The sequence below is a fragment of the Macaca mulatta genome, chromosome 10 (genome assembly GCF_049350105.2).
Source record: "Macaca mulatta isolate MMU2019108-1 chromosome 10, T2T-MMU8v2.0, whole genome shotgun sequence".
In the NCBI taxonomy this organism is placed as follows: domain Eukaryota; kingdom Metazoa; phylum Chordata; class Mammalia; order Primates; family Cercopithecidae; genus Macaca; species Macaca mulatta.
The window spans coordinates 90,087,003-90,102,606 of record NC_133415.1 but is presented as its reverse complement, the minus strand read 5'-3'; the positions used below and the strand labels follow the sequence as shown (position 1 = coordinate 90,102,606).

Below are 15,604 nucleotides of genomic sequence, written 5' to 3'. Positions count from 1 at the left end.
TTTTTATCTTGGTTTCCAGAAAATGTAAAATCCCCTATGTAGCTCGCCTTGTATTTCTATTGGACAGCGCTGGTAGAGATGATTTTTTTGAGAAATTTTGCTATAAAGGGAAGCAGAGAACTGGAGCCACTGACCCGAGGCCCCTGCATCAGTGATTACCCAACTTTTGCTATTCATGAGCTATTTTATCGGGGCCAAATATTCCCACACATCACCTACCCTCTGCGTGCCTCTGATCAGAATCTATGAACTTTCTGGGGTGACTGAAATGTTCTATATTTCGATTTGAATGGTAGTTATACCAGTGTTGTTACATACAAAAATTCATTCAGTTGTTCACTTAGGATCTGTGCATTTTGCTGTGAGTAAATTAAACCTAAAAAAAAAACCCTGACAACTGTGAAAAGTCTGGATGATGGGATGTCTGTTTTGATTTAAAAAGTGCAAAAGAGGCCGGGCGCGGTGGCTCAAGCCTGTAATCCCAGCACTTTGGGAGGCCGAGACGGGCGGATCACGAGGTCAGGAGATCGAGACCATGCTGGCTAACACGGTGAAACCCCGTCTCTACTAAAAATACAAAAAAAAAAAAAACTAGCCGGGCGAGGTGGCAGGCGCCTGTAGTCCCAGCTACTCCGGAGGCTGAGGCAGGAGAATGGCGTAAACCCGGGAGGCGGAGCTTGCAGTGAGCTGAGATCCGGCCACTGCACTCCAGCCCGGGCTACAGAGCAAGACTCCGTCTCAAAAAAAAAAAAAAAAAAGTGCAAAAGAGGGGCCAGGCGCGGTGGCTCAAGTCTGTAATCCCAGTACTTTGGGAGGCCAAGGCGGGCGGATCATTTGAGGTCAGGAGTTCCAGACCAGCCTGGGTAACATGGTGAAACCCCGTCTCTACTAAAACTACAAACATTAGCCGGGCGTGGTGGCACGTACCTGTAATCCCAGCTACTAGGGAGGCTGAGGCAGGAGAATCACGTGAACCTAGGAGGCGGAGGTTGCAGTGAGCAGAGATGACGCCACTGTACTCCAGCCTGGGTGACCGAGCAAGACTCTGTCTCAAAAAAAAAAAAAAAAAAAAAAGTGCAAAAAGAATCACAGCCTCTTAACATTGATGGGGTGAACAATCCCACCTCTCTGTTGTGCAGCCTAAGACAGTGTTGCCAGGGAAGGAATGACCCAAGCTCCAAGGGCCTGGCAGCCAGGTCTCCAGTCTCCCAGCACCAGAACTATGCAACCAACTCGGTTCCTCCCAGGGTAAAGACCACCTGCTCTCCCTGGGCGCCCGAGAAAAAAAAACTGTGAAGCCTGGGAAACCGTCTGCAGGGGGCCACTGAGGCGGCTCCACCGGGGAGACAATCAGAACAATGGGAGACAAAAGCCCCTCGGAGGAAAAGGCTGGCCTTTGACGGCAGGCGGCCCACTTCAACCAAGAGAGGCGGGCACAAAGGAGGGGGCTGTGAATGGGAGGCACGCCTGGCCTGCCCCGAGACCCCCTCCTTCCTCCCAGACCCACCTGCTCATATCTTTCCTTGGCCTGTCCCGACAAAACAAAAGCTGAGGGCTCTCTCAACTTCCAATTAGTTTTTCAAATAAAAGAATGACTGCTGGGACCTGCTGCTACTTGTGGTTTTTGAGGTGAATGCAATTATAGGGGGAAACCGCCATGGCAACAACTCCAGGGCTCCATACCATTAACCACGGCACGAATGGTGTCCAAAAGACTCCACTTGCCCTGCAGAGGAGCTGGGAGCTTCCCACTCCCGGGAGGGTCCTACTGAAGACGGAGTGCTATTTTTCTCCCTAAAGAAATGCTCTAATCAATGGGGGACTTGTCGCTTTTAATGATAATCTCTTCTGTTTGTATTAACTTAAAAGTTCACAAAGAGGCTTCCCATCCATTACTTCATTTGTTCTCTACAACAGGCCCCTGAGGAAGGCAGAGCAGGGCACACTGGCCCAGCTGGATTCAACTAGAGGTCAGATTCAAGGAGAGTCGTTCCAGGTCGGCAGGACGGGACTGATGGGGCGGGAAGGGAAGGCAGCACTCTCTCGAAAAGGCTGCTTTAAGACCCCAGGCCCCTCAGGAAATGCTGGGGAGGAAATGAGGGAGCTGGGGAGTCAAGTGACTTGAACTAACAGGTGAATGTAGACCTGCTACAGACTGTTGACTGGGCTCCTGCTACCACCACCTAGGAAATAATAATGACAATATCTGCGCTATTGAGAGCGAACACCGACTCAATGCTAAGTGTCAGGCACTGTGGTATGTGTTGTGGCTGTGAACTCCTCTAATCCCTATAAAGCCCTCAGAGGTATGATCCCCATTTTTACTGATGGGCAACCAAGGCCCAGAGAGGTAAAGGAAGGTACAAAAGGACACACAGCTAATGGGGGAACTCAAAGCAGCTCTGACTCTAAAGCTGATGTGTCTTGTACTCCTCAGAGAAGGCCAGGCCCAGGCGCTACTGCAGTGAATCACTTGAGTGATGAATCCAGTGGATTTCATGAATTATAGGAGAGAGGCCTGCTGTCAGCTCTGGACTCCCAGACCGTCTTGGCTATAGCAGCCAGGTTCTTCCCCTACAGCACTGCTCCAGCACTGAGAGCCGAGTCCCTTTAAGAGGCCAGGTACAGTGGCTCCTGCCTGTAATCTTAACACCTTGGGAGGTAGGGCAGATTGCTTGAGCTCAGGAGTATGAGACCAGCCTGGGCAACATTGCAAAATCCCATCTCTACTAAAAATACAAAAATTAGCCCAGTGTGGTGGCACGCACCTGTAGTCCCAGCTACTCCAGAGGCTGAGGTGGGGAAATCACCTGAGCCTGGGAGGTTGAAGTTGCAGTGAGTTGTGATTGCACCACTGCATTCTGGCCTGAGTGACAGAGCAAGACCCTGTCTCAAAAAAAAAAAAAAAAAAAAAGGGCTTCGCCCAGTGGGTAGGATCAGACAGACAGCATCTGCCTCTGCTATACCCCAATATAAAACTCAGGCTGGCCAGGCGTGGTGGTGCATGCTTGTAGTCCCAGCTACTCAGGAGGCCCAGGCAAGAGGATCCCTTGAGTTCAAGGTCAGCCTGGGCAACATAGTGAGACCCCATCTCTCTCTCTCCTTTTTTTTTTTTTTTTAAAAAAAGGTCCTAAGAGAAAAATCTATCCCTTTACCATAGCCCCTAAAAGCCAAGTTTATTCTGGCTTCTGCCCCAGCGAGGATGCTGTTCCTGCCAGTGACACCCTGGCTGCTTGGCCTGCTTCCAGTCGGAATGTGCCGTGCTCTTGCCCCAGAACCTCCGCACTGGCTGATTCTCTGGCCGGAGTGCTCTTCCCCAGCTTGGTATAGGCGCCTTCTCATTCTTCAGGTCTCGGCTGAGCCCTCCAGAGCCATCTAGGTAAGAACTGCTTCGTCTGAGGCCCTTCTCACATGTGTGGTCACTGTTCCCTTTCTCCCTCAGCCAGCCTGCCCGTGAGCTGTACCTGGACCAAGGGCAGGGACTGGATCCGTCTTGCTCGCTGTGGTAGCTCTGGACACAGAACACAGCCTGGCACGTGGCAGTGTTTACTGGGCTCTGTTCTCCAGCTCCTGTCTTGAGTCTGCAGGCCAGCCCCAAACCAGCCCGGGAACCCCTTAGCTGTGCCAGCCCTTTCTCCAAAAAGCTGTTTCCTGACTTCCTTCCTGCCAGCCAGTGGCTGTCCTTTGTTCCCAGTGACCAGGACACCCGGCACCCTTTATACTTCCACCCTCGGGTCCTACTACCCACCCCTGCTCCACACCACCCACCCACCCCTGCTCCACACCAACGCCCCCCTCCGCTCACCCACCCCTGCTCCACACTACTGTCCACCCAGCCCTGCTCCACCCACCCCTGCTCCACACCACTGTCCACCCATCCCTGTTCCACACTACCGTCCACCCAGCCCTGCTCCACACTACTGTCCACCCAGCCCTGCTCCACCCAGCCCCGCTCCACACCACTGTCCACCCAGCCCTGCTCCACACCATTGTCCACCCAGCCCTGCTCCACCCACCCCTCCTCCACACCACTGTCCACCAGCCTGGCATCCAGTCTATCTCCCAGGCCTGCACAGGTCTGGTGATAGGTGGGAAGTGCCCCTGCTCTCATCCCACACGCTGCTGGTGCTCTCTTTCCTCACCAGTCTGAGCGGCTGAGGTCCCAGCACACCTAAGTAGGAACACTAGGAGCCACCTAAGAGCAACAGGAAGCCACCATCACCCCTTCCCCTCAGAGTGGGATAAGAAACTAAAAGCAGAGGGTCCCAAAGACATATGCCTATGGGAGCCAGGCAGATATCAGAGAAGCACAGTTGCCAGGTGGACTGGCACAGGTGTCCTGTACATGGACACCTGTGGGGGGCGGGGCTGACAAGCTGGAGCTTGTAGGCTCCATCCAAAGAGAGGAGCTGCTATTCAGTGTCAGCTGACTGCCACTGTTCAGGAATCAGGCCCGCCAGGGACAGCTAATTTTCTCTTTCAGGAGAATCCAGAATCCAAAACCAAGATTTGTATACAAAATCTGTCTTCAAACGTTGGTAACTTACTCAATTAAAAAGAAAACACTACAGGTCACAAGTTTGCAACCTCTGGGAAGGAGAAGCCCCCTTCCCATCTTAGAGGCATCCCTATAACTGCCCACATCATCCTCTCACCTGTAGGATCCCATTCAGAACCAGCGTAGAGTTCGAGAATCTTCTTTCCCTTTTTCCCAATCAAAATCCCAATTTCTTCACTGTAGTAAGGTCCAGCTAGGTTGGGGAGCAATCTGATTCAAATAAAACAACTTCTAGCCCCCCAATTCAATAAATAGTATGAGGATTACCATATTTCAAAAGTTAACTAAACATATCATGTTTCAATTAATATTAGGTTGGTGCAAAAGTAATTGCGGTTTTTGCCATTCTAGAACTAGAGGCAATGGGCCAAGGCACATAACTGTGGGTCAATCAGGAAAGATGCCAAGTGGTAAGCCGCGTCAGATTTCAACTCCTTCAATCCTATGAGGTACGTAGTTATCGCTCTTTTACAGAAACACAAAAGATTTATGGAGGTTAATCTACTTGCTCAAGGTCCCTCACCCTAGTAAGTGGCAACACAAGGTTTGCCTGGCTCCAAAGTCTATGCAGTTAACCATGCCAGGCAGTATTAATTCTCTCTGTGCTATTGTATAACCCATGTAATGGTGGCCCTAGGGCACAACTTCAAACGGGGCATTCTTGAGATGAGTGTGGCCTTCTAGCCTAAAGTCACTCAAGTGGTCAGTGCCATGGTTTGAATTTGTATCCCTTGAAAATTGATGTTGCAACAAATCCCCATGCGACAGTCTTTTTTTTTTTTTTTTTTTTTGAGATGGAGTCAGGCTGGAGTGCAATGGCACGATCTCAGCCGACTGCAACCTCTGCCTCCCAGGTTCAAGCTATTCTCCTGCCTCAGCCTCCCAAGTAGTTGGGATTACAGGCGTGCACCACAATGCTCAGCTAATTTTGGTATTTTTAGTAGAGACAGGGTTTCACCATGTTGGCCAGGCTGGTCTCAAAACTCCTGACCTCAAGTGATCCGCCTGCCTCGGCCTCCTAAAGTGCTGGGATTACAGGCGTGAGCCACTGCGCCCGGCCCCAAGACAAGAGCCTTGAGCAGAGGTCCTAGCTGCGCAGAGGTCCTAACTGCGCAGAGATCCTAGCTGCGGTCCACCTGCACATTCCTGTTGTGTAGCTGTGTTCTTGCCAAGTCACACTCAGTATTTAACCTAACACAGAAAGATTCTCAAAAATGGGACTCAGCTCACAGAAAATGTTAAAGGGGATAAAAACCCATCCCCTTGGACTCCTAGAAGTCCAAATGGCACCTTCAGATACCAACAGGACTCCTATGCAGACAGCTGGTGCTTACTGCTGGAGAAGAAGAAAGGAAGCTGGCCTTTCCAGGCAGTTGTCTGTTTTGTTAGGGAGCAAGGGGCAAGAAGAACCAATGTATAAAGGCCTGGAGAAATATGCTGGCATCAACAGCATTTCCAACTAAGTCCTCATGTCATATACCCAAGGACCCCACCACCCAAAAGCACGAGAATAAGCTCTCAATCAGGCCTTTGTTCCTATTATTATCCTCTTTATTCCAAAACAATTACACATTTCAACTTTTCAAATGCAACATATGGGTGTAACTTAGGAATATTCACAGCATCTTGCACAGTGCCAGAGAAAGAGACTATCTGAGCTTACCAGGTATCTGCTCTGTGTTCGGGAAACTGAAAAACAACAAGCAAAAGTATAACTACAATCTGGACTTTTTTCTTTTTTAAATAAAGTTTTTTTTTTTGCATTCTTTTCATACTGTGAATTGTTCTTGACTCCTTTTCTTGACATTCAGTTTTCAGAATTTCCATCCTTCTTCTGGAACTAATGTGCTGTTCTGAAAGAAAATGGAGACAAACACAGAATTACTGAGGGTTTCAGTTCACAGTTACAGTTCCTAACTGATGACAACAGAGACACCAAGGTACTCTCCCGCTCTTAAGAGCCCATTTATAAGGGAATAATCATTTATCTACCAAGTCTATTTATGTATGCCCCATCTCATTTTACAAAAGAACATGAGACGGCTAGTTCATAATTAAGCTGATGACAACTTAAATACAAACAACAAAACAAACTCAATAATAACTAAGAAAGTGGTATGCGATAACATAAGGAGATGAGGTAATTCCAGGCACACCTCTCACCGTGCAAGGCCAAAAACATAGTGTAAATTTCAATTAGATGAACAGAGAGGAAAGTTTAAAGAATGCTCATCAATCTCCCAGACTCCAGCTCTGCCAACCAACATGTGGCCCTTCTGTAGCTTAGATGACATCCTGACCATTCATTACAGAAACCTGCACATTCCTGCCGTGTGGCCGTGTTCTTGCCAAGTCACACTCAGATCTAACACAGAAAGATTCTCAAAAACGGGACTCAGCTCACAGAAAGTGTTAAAGGCGATAAAAACCTATCTCCTGTATTCTCTTTTTCCCTTCTGCTGCCTTTCCCTAGATTCTAAGGAGGGATGGGGAAACACAATGAATGAAAATGACAATCTAGCCAGACTGTGCAGCTGAGGAGATGGTTGCAGTGAGTAACCGATGCCGGCAGGTTCCAGCAAGCAGAGGCAGGGTTGCCGACACACAGCATCCATCCTTCAGTGGCAGCTCTTCCCAGGGGTGAGGACTAAGGTGATAATGACCCAGTCTTGCAGAATGGCAGGCTCCAAACCCATTAATAAAGCAGTTCCAAAAGACATGCACAGGCACAGAATTAATCTTGAGGGCTGGGGTGTGCACCCCTAATTCCTTGCCAACATTCAGAAGTTCCTAGGTACACTAAAATATGTGCATTCAGAAACGTTCATGCAGAAGGGATAGCACGAGTATGAAATAAGAACAGCTGAAGGGTAGTGGCCCACAACCACCGACTGTGGCTAGAACTATGTCCCACATTATGTCTGCTCAAATCAATGTCTGCCCTCAGATCGAGAACACTTTGCTACCAGGGGGTTTCCTTTCAAATACTAGGAAGTACCAAATGTCCAAATGGTCAAGTGACTTTCCTCTTCCTCAAGCAATGATTTGGGGATAGCAGGGTAGGAACTGACTTTAAAAATCAAGAGGCCAAGTAAGGTGGCTCACGCCTATAATCCCAGCACTTTTAGGGGCCAAAGCAGGAGGATTGCTTGAGCCCAGGAGCTTGAGACCGGCTAGGGCAACACAATGAGACACCATCTCTATAAAAAAAAAGTTCTTCTTAATCAAGAAAAGAAAATTGAGTTAAACAATTAAATAACTCAACATTTAGCAGAAAGGACAATTTCTGAAAGCAAATCTCAGACAGAGTGACCATAATTTAGGATAAAATCAAATGGGCATAGCCACAGAATGGGGGTGGGAGAAGGCTGTGACTCTAAAAGGGGCACTGGGGAACTCTTTGGAGTGTGGCAATATCTATATCTTGATTGAGGTGGTGGTTACATGACTACATAGGTTTTTCAGGATTTACAGAATTGTACACTTGGGTACATTTTTCTGCAGATAAATTATAACTCCATTAAAACCTGGAGAAAACAAACAAAAACAAACAAAACAAATGCAGTTCCCTTCTGTGTTGAGGATAGGTGACCCAGCTTATGCTCACACATCCGTGGAAAGGCTCCAAATCCTATGCTTTTGTTGATCTCTCCTATTTTCAGAGGATTAGAAATTAGATGGTTTTGTGACTTTGGCAGGGAAAGCCATTTCCAAGGCAAAGGATAAAAGAGAACATGACTTGAAAATTCAAATACCTCCCTCCCTTTGTTGGTCTAGGGCAGGGGTCAGCAAACTGTGCCACTCAGGCCAAATCCAGCCCACCACCTGTCTTGATGAATAAAGTTTTGTTGGAACACAGCCACGCCCATTTGTTTATACAGTCTATGGCTGCTTTCACATGACAGTGACAGAGCTGAGTAGTTGGTGCCAAGAGACCATATGGCCAGTTAAGCCTAAAATACTATCTGGCTCTTTACAGAAAACTTTTGCCAGTCCCTGGTCTAGAGGAGCAGATCAATGAAGCATCAGACACTCGCTTTCCTTCCCTCCACTTCCCTCCCATCCTCGGACTGAGATGCAGAAGGAGAATGAGTGGGATTTCACTTCACATTTTAGTCACATGGGGAGCAGCCCTTTTAACATACCCTGAGTGCTAGGAACCTGGATTCTGATGCTAGCTTTGATCTGTGGCCATCAGTCCTTCATAATTTACAGTCTCCCCAAACCACACTCTTTAGCCCAACTAGAGATTGGTGTTACAGAAAAGTCTAGAAACAGTGACAAGGTGTGCCAGGATTTGCCACGGGACCATCATTTAATGAATTTTGGGTTTGTCTTATCCTCATCTCAGCTGTCCTGGAAACAGAGAGAAAGAGGCTTGTCTATAAATAAATAAGTACCCCATGGGATATGAGGGAGAATGAAGTCTTATATAGTCAAAGCCAGGCCAAAGCTGCTCATTGCAAAGTTATCCCATCAGCTGGGCTAATTCAGGAAGCTTTTGCCCTGGTCCAGTCACAACCTCATCTAGCAACTTGAAAAGCAGCCTCAGAATTCAGCTGTGTCGTAGGGAGGGGTGGGAAGAGCAAGTGGGCTGAAAACTAGAGAGATAACTGACATGCATGAGGCGGGCAAGACGGGGAAGGGACCCTGCTTCTGGGATGAGTCCACCCTTCATCTTTACCGTAGTGTCCTATATTTTGCCAATCTACTGCTCTGCTCTGCAGCGATCCTGCCAAAGGAAAGAGGGTTTGAGAATCAAGAAAGGACAGCGAGGGGAGAAATCAGCTGAGGAAAGAAATGACAAACACCCAACCAGAGCTTCCATTAGGGTCACCGATTTTTCCAGGGTAGAGTTCATTCTAGGACTGACAAAGAAAGAGTGGGCTTTAAGCTTCTGAATGGAATACATGAGTAGGGGAGAGGGAGGAGTTACTGATCCTTCTGGGATTCTGATAAAAACCATAGTCTCTCCCCAGAAAATGCGTACAACTTTAGGGTTCCAGATTAGGAACTCCTGCTAAGCAGGATGTAAACCAAATGGTTTCTACTCAATTCTCACCTTGATTTTGTTCTTATTTTTTATTTTCACAATTTTTTAGAGATGAGGTCTCACTGTGTTGCCCAGGCTGGTCTCGAACTCCTGAGCTCAAGCGATCCTCCGGCCTTAGCCTCCCAAAGTGCTGGGATTGCAGGCATAAGCCACCGTGCCCGGCAGATTTCATTCTTCTTGAGTGGGCGACTTCCAGAAAAGAGAGAACTTAGCAGAGCACAGTCTTTTGGCTCTCTGGGGGCCCAGGCAGGTGCTGCACGGGAACAGCGTTCTGCTTTGCAAAAACAACTGAGTCCTGGCTCTTTCTCAGGTACAATGCAGAGCCACCAGGAAAAGGCTACTGGAAGGTGGAAAAAATGAACCAGCTGCCACTGCTGGTGCTAAGGGAAGCTCTGGTGGGCCCTGGATTCCTACAGGAAAGCCAAGGAACACGTCTGTGCCGAGTCTCCATGGTGAAATGCTCAGAAAGTTCACAATGGAGACTCGGGCGGAGATGAGACACCTTCTCCCACCCACTGATGGTCTCCCTGAAAAAGCCTCTCTCTGATCCCAGCACCCTAACTGGCAGCCACGTTGAGGGTACACTATCGAGTTACATTCTTCCAACAAACGTCCTGGATACAAGAAAGCGGCACATCTGAAAACGATTTCCAGAGGTGAAAGCAATTCTGATCTTTTCTTATTGGCCTTTGCGTGGCTGAAATCACTCAGGTTCTAATAAAGTCAAATCAATGAGAAACACCTTTGTGACATTTAAATTTGCCTCCAATTCTGTTTAGCAAGTCAAGCTGCCAGCAAGCTGCTCACGTCAAGGTCTGTCTGACCACCCGTGTGACTCTAAGGTTGTCTGGGTCCTGGGGAGGCGGAGGCTACTGAGGAGATACTCCTTGCCGGGAGCCTCTGCAAAACCTGCCTCAGCTTCTGTGGGAAATAACACAGACCTCGTGCTTCTGGGACAAGCTCCTGGAGCTGTGAGGATTACAGAGGAGCAACTCTCTGGGACATGTTGAGGGTGGGAAGGGCAGGGCAGGATTCTCTGTGGCAGCAGAGAATTTTTACATAGCTAAAGAATTTATCTTCTGCCACATCTATGAATGCACTTTCATCTTCATAAAGCAATAATTTTCCTCCCTCATTCTATTGTATTGGGGCATAAATTACTATGATTGTAATACATTCAAAGCTGACCACTAAGGCCCCTTTTTTGACTTCAAAGTGCTTATGGCTTCTGTATTGGGCTAGGTTAAGGTGCCAGACTTGCCCCTAAGAACACAAATCATTTTGCCACCTACCCTTCAAAGAGCTAGGCTGGTAGAGCTGAGTATTTCTAACCCTACTCTAGATCCCTGGCCCATGTCCAGCCTTACCTCTTGACTGCCTGCTGGGCCAGCATCCGATTGCCAGCCAGAAACGTCACACTGCCCAAGATGGCCAGGTACTTCAAGGTCTGGAACATGTTGAGCTGAGTCCAGTACACATACATGAGCCCCAGCATAGCTGCAAGAAGAGGTGTCATGACATCCAATTAAATGAAACATAATGCTGCCCCGGGGTTGAGGAAAGTTAGGGGCAGCAACTGCTGGATCATGAAAAGGTCTGTAGTCCTACACATTTTTCATTCCTTTGTTTCATTCCTTTGCTCGGATGCCAAAAAGTAGCTAACTCAATATACTAGCCTCTCAGCTGTGGCCACCAAGAAATCCAGGGTGGCAGGCACAATGGCTCACACCTGTAATCCCAACATTTTGGGAGGCTGAGGCAGGAGGACTGCTTGAGCTCAGGAGTTCAAGACCATCCTGGGCAAACAGTGAGACCTCATGTCTACTAAAATTCAAAAAATTAGTCAGGCGTAATGGCCCATGTCTATAGTCCCAGCTACTTAGGAGGCTGAGGTAGGAAGATTGCTTGAGCCTGGGAAGTCGAGGATGCAGTGAGCTTGATCACACCACTGTACTTCAGCCTGGGTGACAGAGTGATACCTCATCTCAAAAAAAACAAAAAACAAAAAACAAAAAAACAGGGTTAACAACTGGACTTCAGTGACCTGTGCCATGTTCCTGCTTATACCTATTTCTCTGCTTTTGTTTAAAACTTCTCTGTCATGTTACATTTAGGATTCATTTCATTTTTCAAATTCTTAACAAAAATACACAGGATATAAACAGGCCGGGTGTGGGAGTCATACCTGTAATCCTAGAACTTTGGGAGGCCGAGGCGGGAGAATCACCTGAGGTCAGGCATTCGAGACCAGCCTGACCAACATGGTGAAACCCCGTCTCTACTAAAACTACAAAATTAGCCAGGTGTGGTGGTGCACGCCTATACTCCCAGATACTTGGGAGGCTGAGGTGGGAGAATTGCCTGAACCTGGGAGGCGGAGGCAGAGGCTGCAGTGAGCCAAGATCACACCATCGCACTACAGCCTGGGAGACACAGAGCAAGACTCCATTTCAAAAATAAAAAATAAAAAATAAATTTAAAAAACCAGGATATAAATAACTGAATAATTTCCTTTTTTATGGGGGAAAAAAAAAACCCAAAAAACCTGTAAGTATAATTTGCCACTGTGACCAGGAAGGAAGCAAGGAGGTCTCAGGAAGAAGGCTGAGTGAAAAGGGCTCAGAGCTGGGAACGGAGAGCCCTGGGGTCTGGTCCAGGCCCTGTCCTTACCAGCCGCTTAACTTCTCTGAGCCCAAATTCTCCCAACTTGTCAAAAGGGATCATAATTCCTGCCCCAGTCACCCTCATCAGGGCTATGATGAGAATCAAATGAGAAAACATGCACAAAAAGCACACCGGCAAGAAAAGCCACGCTCTCAACAAATTTATATTCAGGTTTTCTTCTCGGTCTGACCCCAGAGGGCTATCATTCATATCCAGGAACTGAGCCAGAGAGAAAGGTCATCCTGTCAGTTTTGCCCAGACAGATGACGGATGAACTACAGCGGGGTTCCCAACCATTTCTGAGGTCACGGACCACTGCACCATAATAATCTGATCAAAGTCACAACTCTCTCTTTCCCCAGAAAAATACAAACATTTGCCTACAATTTCAAGGGACTTATCTACACACCCCTACAGAATCTGTTTACTATGGGCATACAGATAGTGACTCCTGAAAGAGGCAAATAATTTTAAAAATGTTAAGGTCAGGCCAGGCGTGGTGGTGGCTCACACCCATAATCCTAGCACTCTGGGAGGCCAAAGGCAGGAAGACTGCTTGAGCCAAGGAGTTCATGACCAGCTCTGAACACAGCAAGACCCCATCTCTACAAAAAAATACAAATATTAGCCAAATGTGGTGGCACACGCCTGCAGTCCCAGCTACTCTGGAGGCTGAGGTGGGAGGATGACCTGAGTCTGGGAGGTCGAGGCTCCAGTGAGTGGTGAGTGCACCACTGCACTCCAGCCTAGGTGACAGAGTAAGACCTTGTCTCAGAAAAAAAAAAAAAAAAAAAAGAACAAAAAATATTAAAGTCACAGTGAAATGCAAGGCACCCCGATCCAATAGCATCAAAAGCCTCTTTAAGTGATTTGTGAATTTACTATCTCGTTATGTTTAGGCTGTTGAAGTCCTCAGGTCTCCAGAGAATGATGCAGGACAGCATATCTGACTGTGGAAAGGACTGTTTTCTATTACTGCACAGACAGAGCCGCCAGCAAATGTGAAGATCGATAGGGTGGGGAAAGATAACCTTTGGAAACTGCATTAATGCTCTTCATCCAGGAAGATTGCTCAATGTAAAGATACGATAAGTGAGTAATCTCTGGAAATAAACAGGGTTATTAACTGAGGGTAAATGGTCTGCCAACAGTAGCGCAGTACAACGAAGTCCAATATAATGACAGCTGTTCTAAGTGATGGACCAAACAGGTTTATCATCATATTAACTGTCCTAAAAGGCCAGAAGGAAAAGGGAAATGTTATGCTATTAAGTCATTATAGTTAATAGGTTGTGGGTCTACTTAACAGGGCTTTTGTGTGGGCAGGCTAAATGTCAGAGGAGGTTAAATGGAATTAGCAGTCTGGGGCACTTACCAGCATGTCCCAGGTGAAATATAATCGTGCTAGGAGCGAAAGTGAAGTTGGAGACATTGGCACCAATCCGGATCCACTGAATGATGGGGAGAAATAAATTTAAAAGGCATTAGAACTTAAAAGGGAGGCAACACAAACCACGCCAATGCTAATCCCATCAACAGCCCCAAGGCTTCAATGTTCATGCATCCTAGAAAGACAGGGAATTCTTCCAAGTGACAACCACCCTATTATAAGCCCTCGGGAAAACCTGTTTCCTTTTTTCTTTAGAAAGGCATTCAGCACCTGCTCTCAAATGGGCTCATGTAACTCAAACCTGAACACCATTTTTAATGATGGCAAACCCTACTGTTTTAAAACAGGTGAGATCATGAAGCTGAAAGGTCAGAAACTGCATTTATAAGGTAACTGACACCCCCATTAAGTTCTCTAAGAATTGGTAAGATAAACCCGCCGGCAGCTGGTGGCATTCATGCTTTTGCTGTTGGTTCCATGTCTTTTGAAATTCTCATCACTCAAATATAAGAACAGGTGCTCATACCCTAGGTCTGGTTTCTGAAAATCTGTAGCAAGGCTTCTAGATTTATCTAGATTTAAACAGTAATTCTTTTATTAAAAGCAACAAATTAATTAGGAACATAGGCAACTTTCCAAAAGTAAGATCTAATGAGTGTTTTCTCAAAATTCTCTGAGCTTTGAGGATATGCATTTATGTTTGTTTATAATTAGAAAAAAGAAAAAAACACAATTGGCTTAAAAAAAATTCAAATGGTACTGAAAAGGAGAAAAGGTAAAAGTTACTTCCTCTACATTCTCCAGAATGTCCTCTCCTCAGAGATGACCAACACTAACACATGTCGCCTTTTAAAACTTATTTATTTTTTTTGACAGGGTCTCACTCTGTCACCCAGGTTAGAATGCAGGGCTCACTGCAGCCTCAACTTCCCAGGCTCATGTGATCTTCCCACCTCAGCCCCTCAAGTAGCCGAGACTACAGGCATACGTCACCATTAATTTTTTTTCTTTCTAATTTTCTAATTTTAGTAGAGATAGGGTCTTGCTATGTTGCCCATGCTGAACTCAAACACCTGAGCTCAAGCAAGCCTCCCACCTCGGCCTCCCAAAGTGCTGGGATTACAGGCATGAGCCACCACACCCGGCCACCTTTTAAAACTTTACAGAGGATCATACTAAACACACTACCCTACCCCTTGCCTTTTTCACTCAGTAACACATCTTGGCAATCTTGTCCTATTGGCATATAAATCTATCCATTCTTTGAAAAGCTGCATATTATTCCATCGTATGGACTTTAGGTTGTTTCTGGTTTTCTGCCCCAAGCAGTGCTGAAATGCACAGCCTTTGTGTTGTTTTTTATAGCTACCAGCATCGGGTCTCACTCTGTTCACACTAGATCTCATCTGAACTCTCCTATAGCATCACAGTCCATCCACTTTTGTCATTCCTAGTGGCTGTTAAGTACTTTCTCATGCCCACTTGTTAATGGGGCAGTTTATTTGGCCACTCCTCCACAGTGGGAACTTTTGGTCACTCTAAAATGTCTTAAGCATCAGTTCAGGTCACAGCTGCTGGACCCCTCTGGAGCTTTGCTGAGGCCAAACAACACAGCCTCCTTTGGAAGGAATGCATCTGCTGGGTCTGGCGCCAGACGCATGCTGCCCACGCTAATTACGGCCACTCACCAGAGCGAAGAGCAGAAGCAACGGCGAGAGGATCAGGGCAGTGAATGTATTGGACACCACGGTGGGGGGCCTCTTCTCAGGCTCGCGGAACAGGTGCTGCCGAAAGACAAACCGAGAAGATTTAAGAATGTGCCCTTCCCAGCTGGGGCAGCCATGTATACCAGGGACCAAAGCATCAATGTCAGTCATGAAGAGGATATGCCACCCAGAGGCTATGGCATACTTGGCAACAAGTGGCCGCGTGGCCTTTT

The 15,604-nt window shown here is 47.1% G+C and overlaps 1 protein-coding gene across 14 annotated transcripts in view; it reads right to left on the bottom strand.

The window, feature by feature from the left end:
• Nucleotides 1-6,087: 6,087 nt before the first annotated feature.
• Nucleotides 6,088-15,604, bottom strand: part of RPN2 (ribophorin II) — a 60,431-nt gene continuing 50,914 nt past the window's right edge. For 4 of the 14 annotated variants that reach the window (XM_015149045.3, XM_028828407.2, XM_077951709.1 and 1 more), the window contains 5 exons: nucleotides 15,354-15,449; nucleotides 13,651-13,726; nucleotides 10,979-11,108; nucleotides 9,243-9,290; nucleotides 6,088-6,411 (listed from right to left, as the gene is read on the bottom strand). In XM_015149045.3, the coding sequence (XP_015004531.1) occupies nucleotides 6,399-6,411; nucleotides 9,243-9,290; nucleotides 10,979-11,108; nucleotides 13,651-13,726; nucleotides 15,354-15,449 (363 nt within the window). In that variant the 3' untranslated portion in view covers nucleotides 6,088-6,398. Of the gene's footprint in view, nucleotides 7,721-9,242; nucleotides 9,291-9,938; nucleotides 11,560-12,020; nucleotides 13,727-15,353; nucleotides 15,450-15,604 lie in introns of those variants that run through there. The other 10 variants (XM_077951707.1, XM_077951713.1, XM_015149046.3 and 7 more) reach the window with 7 other exon arrangements.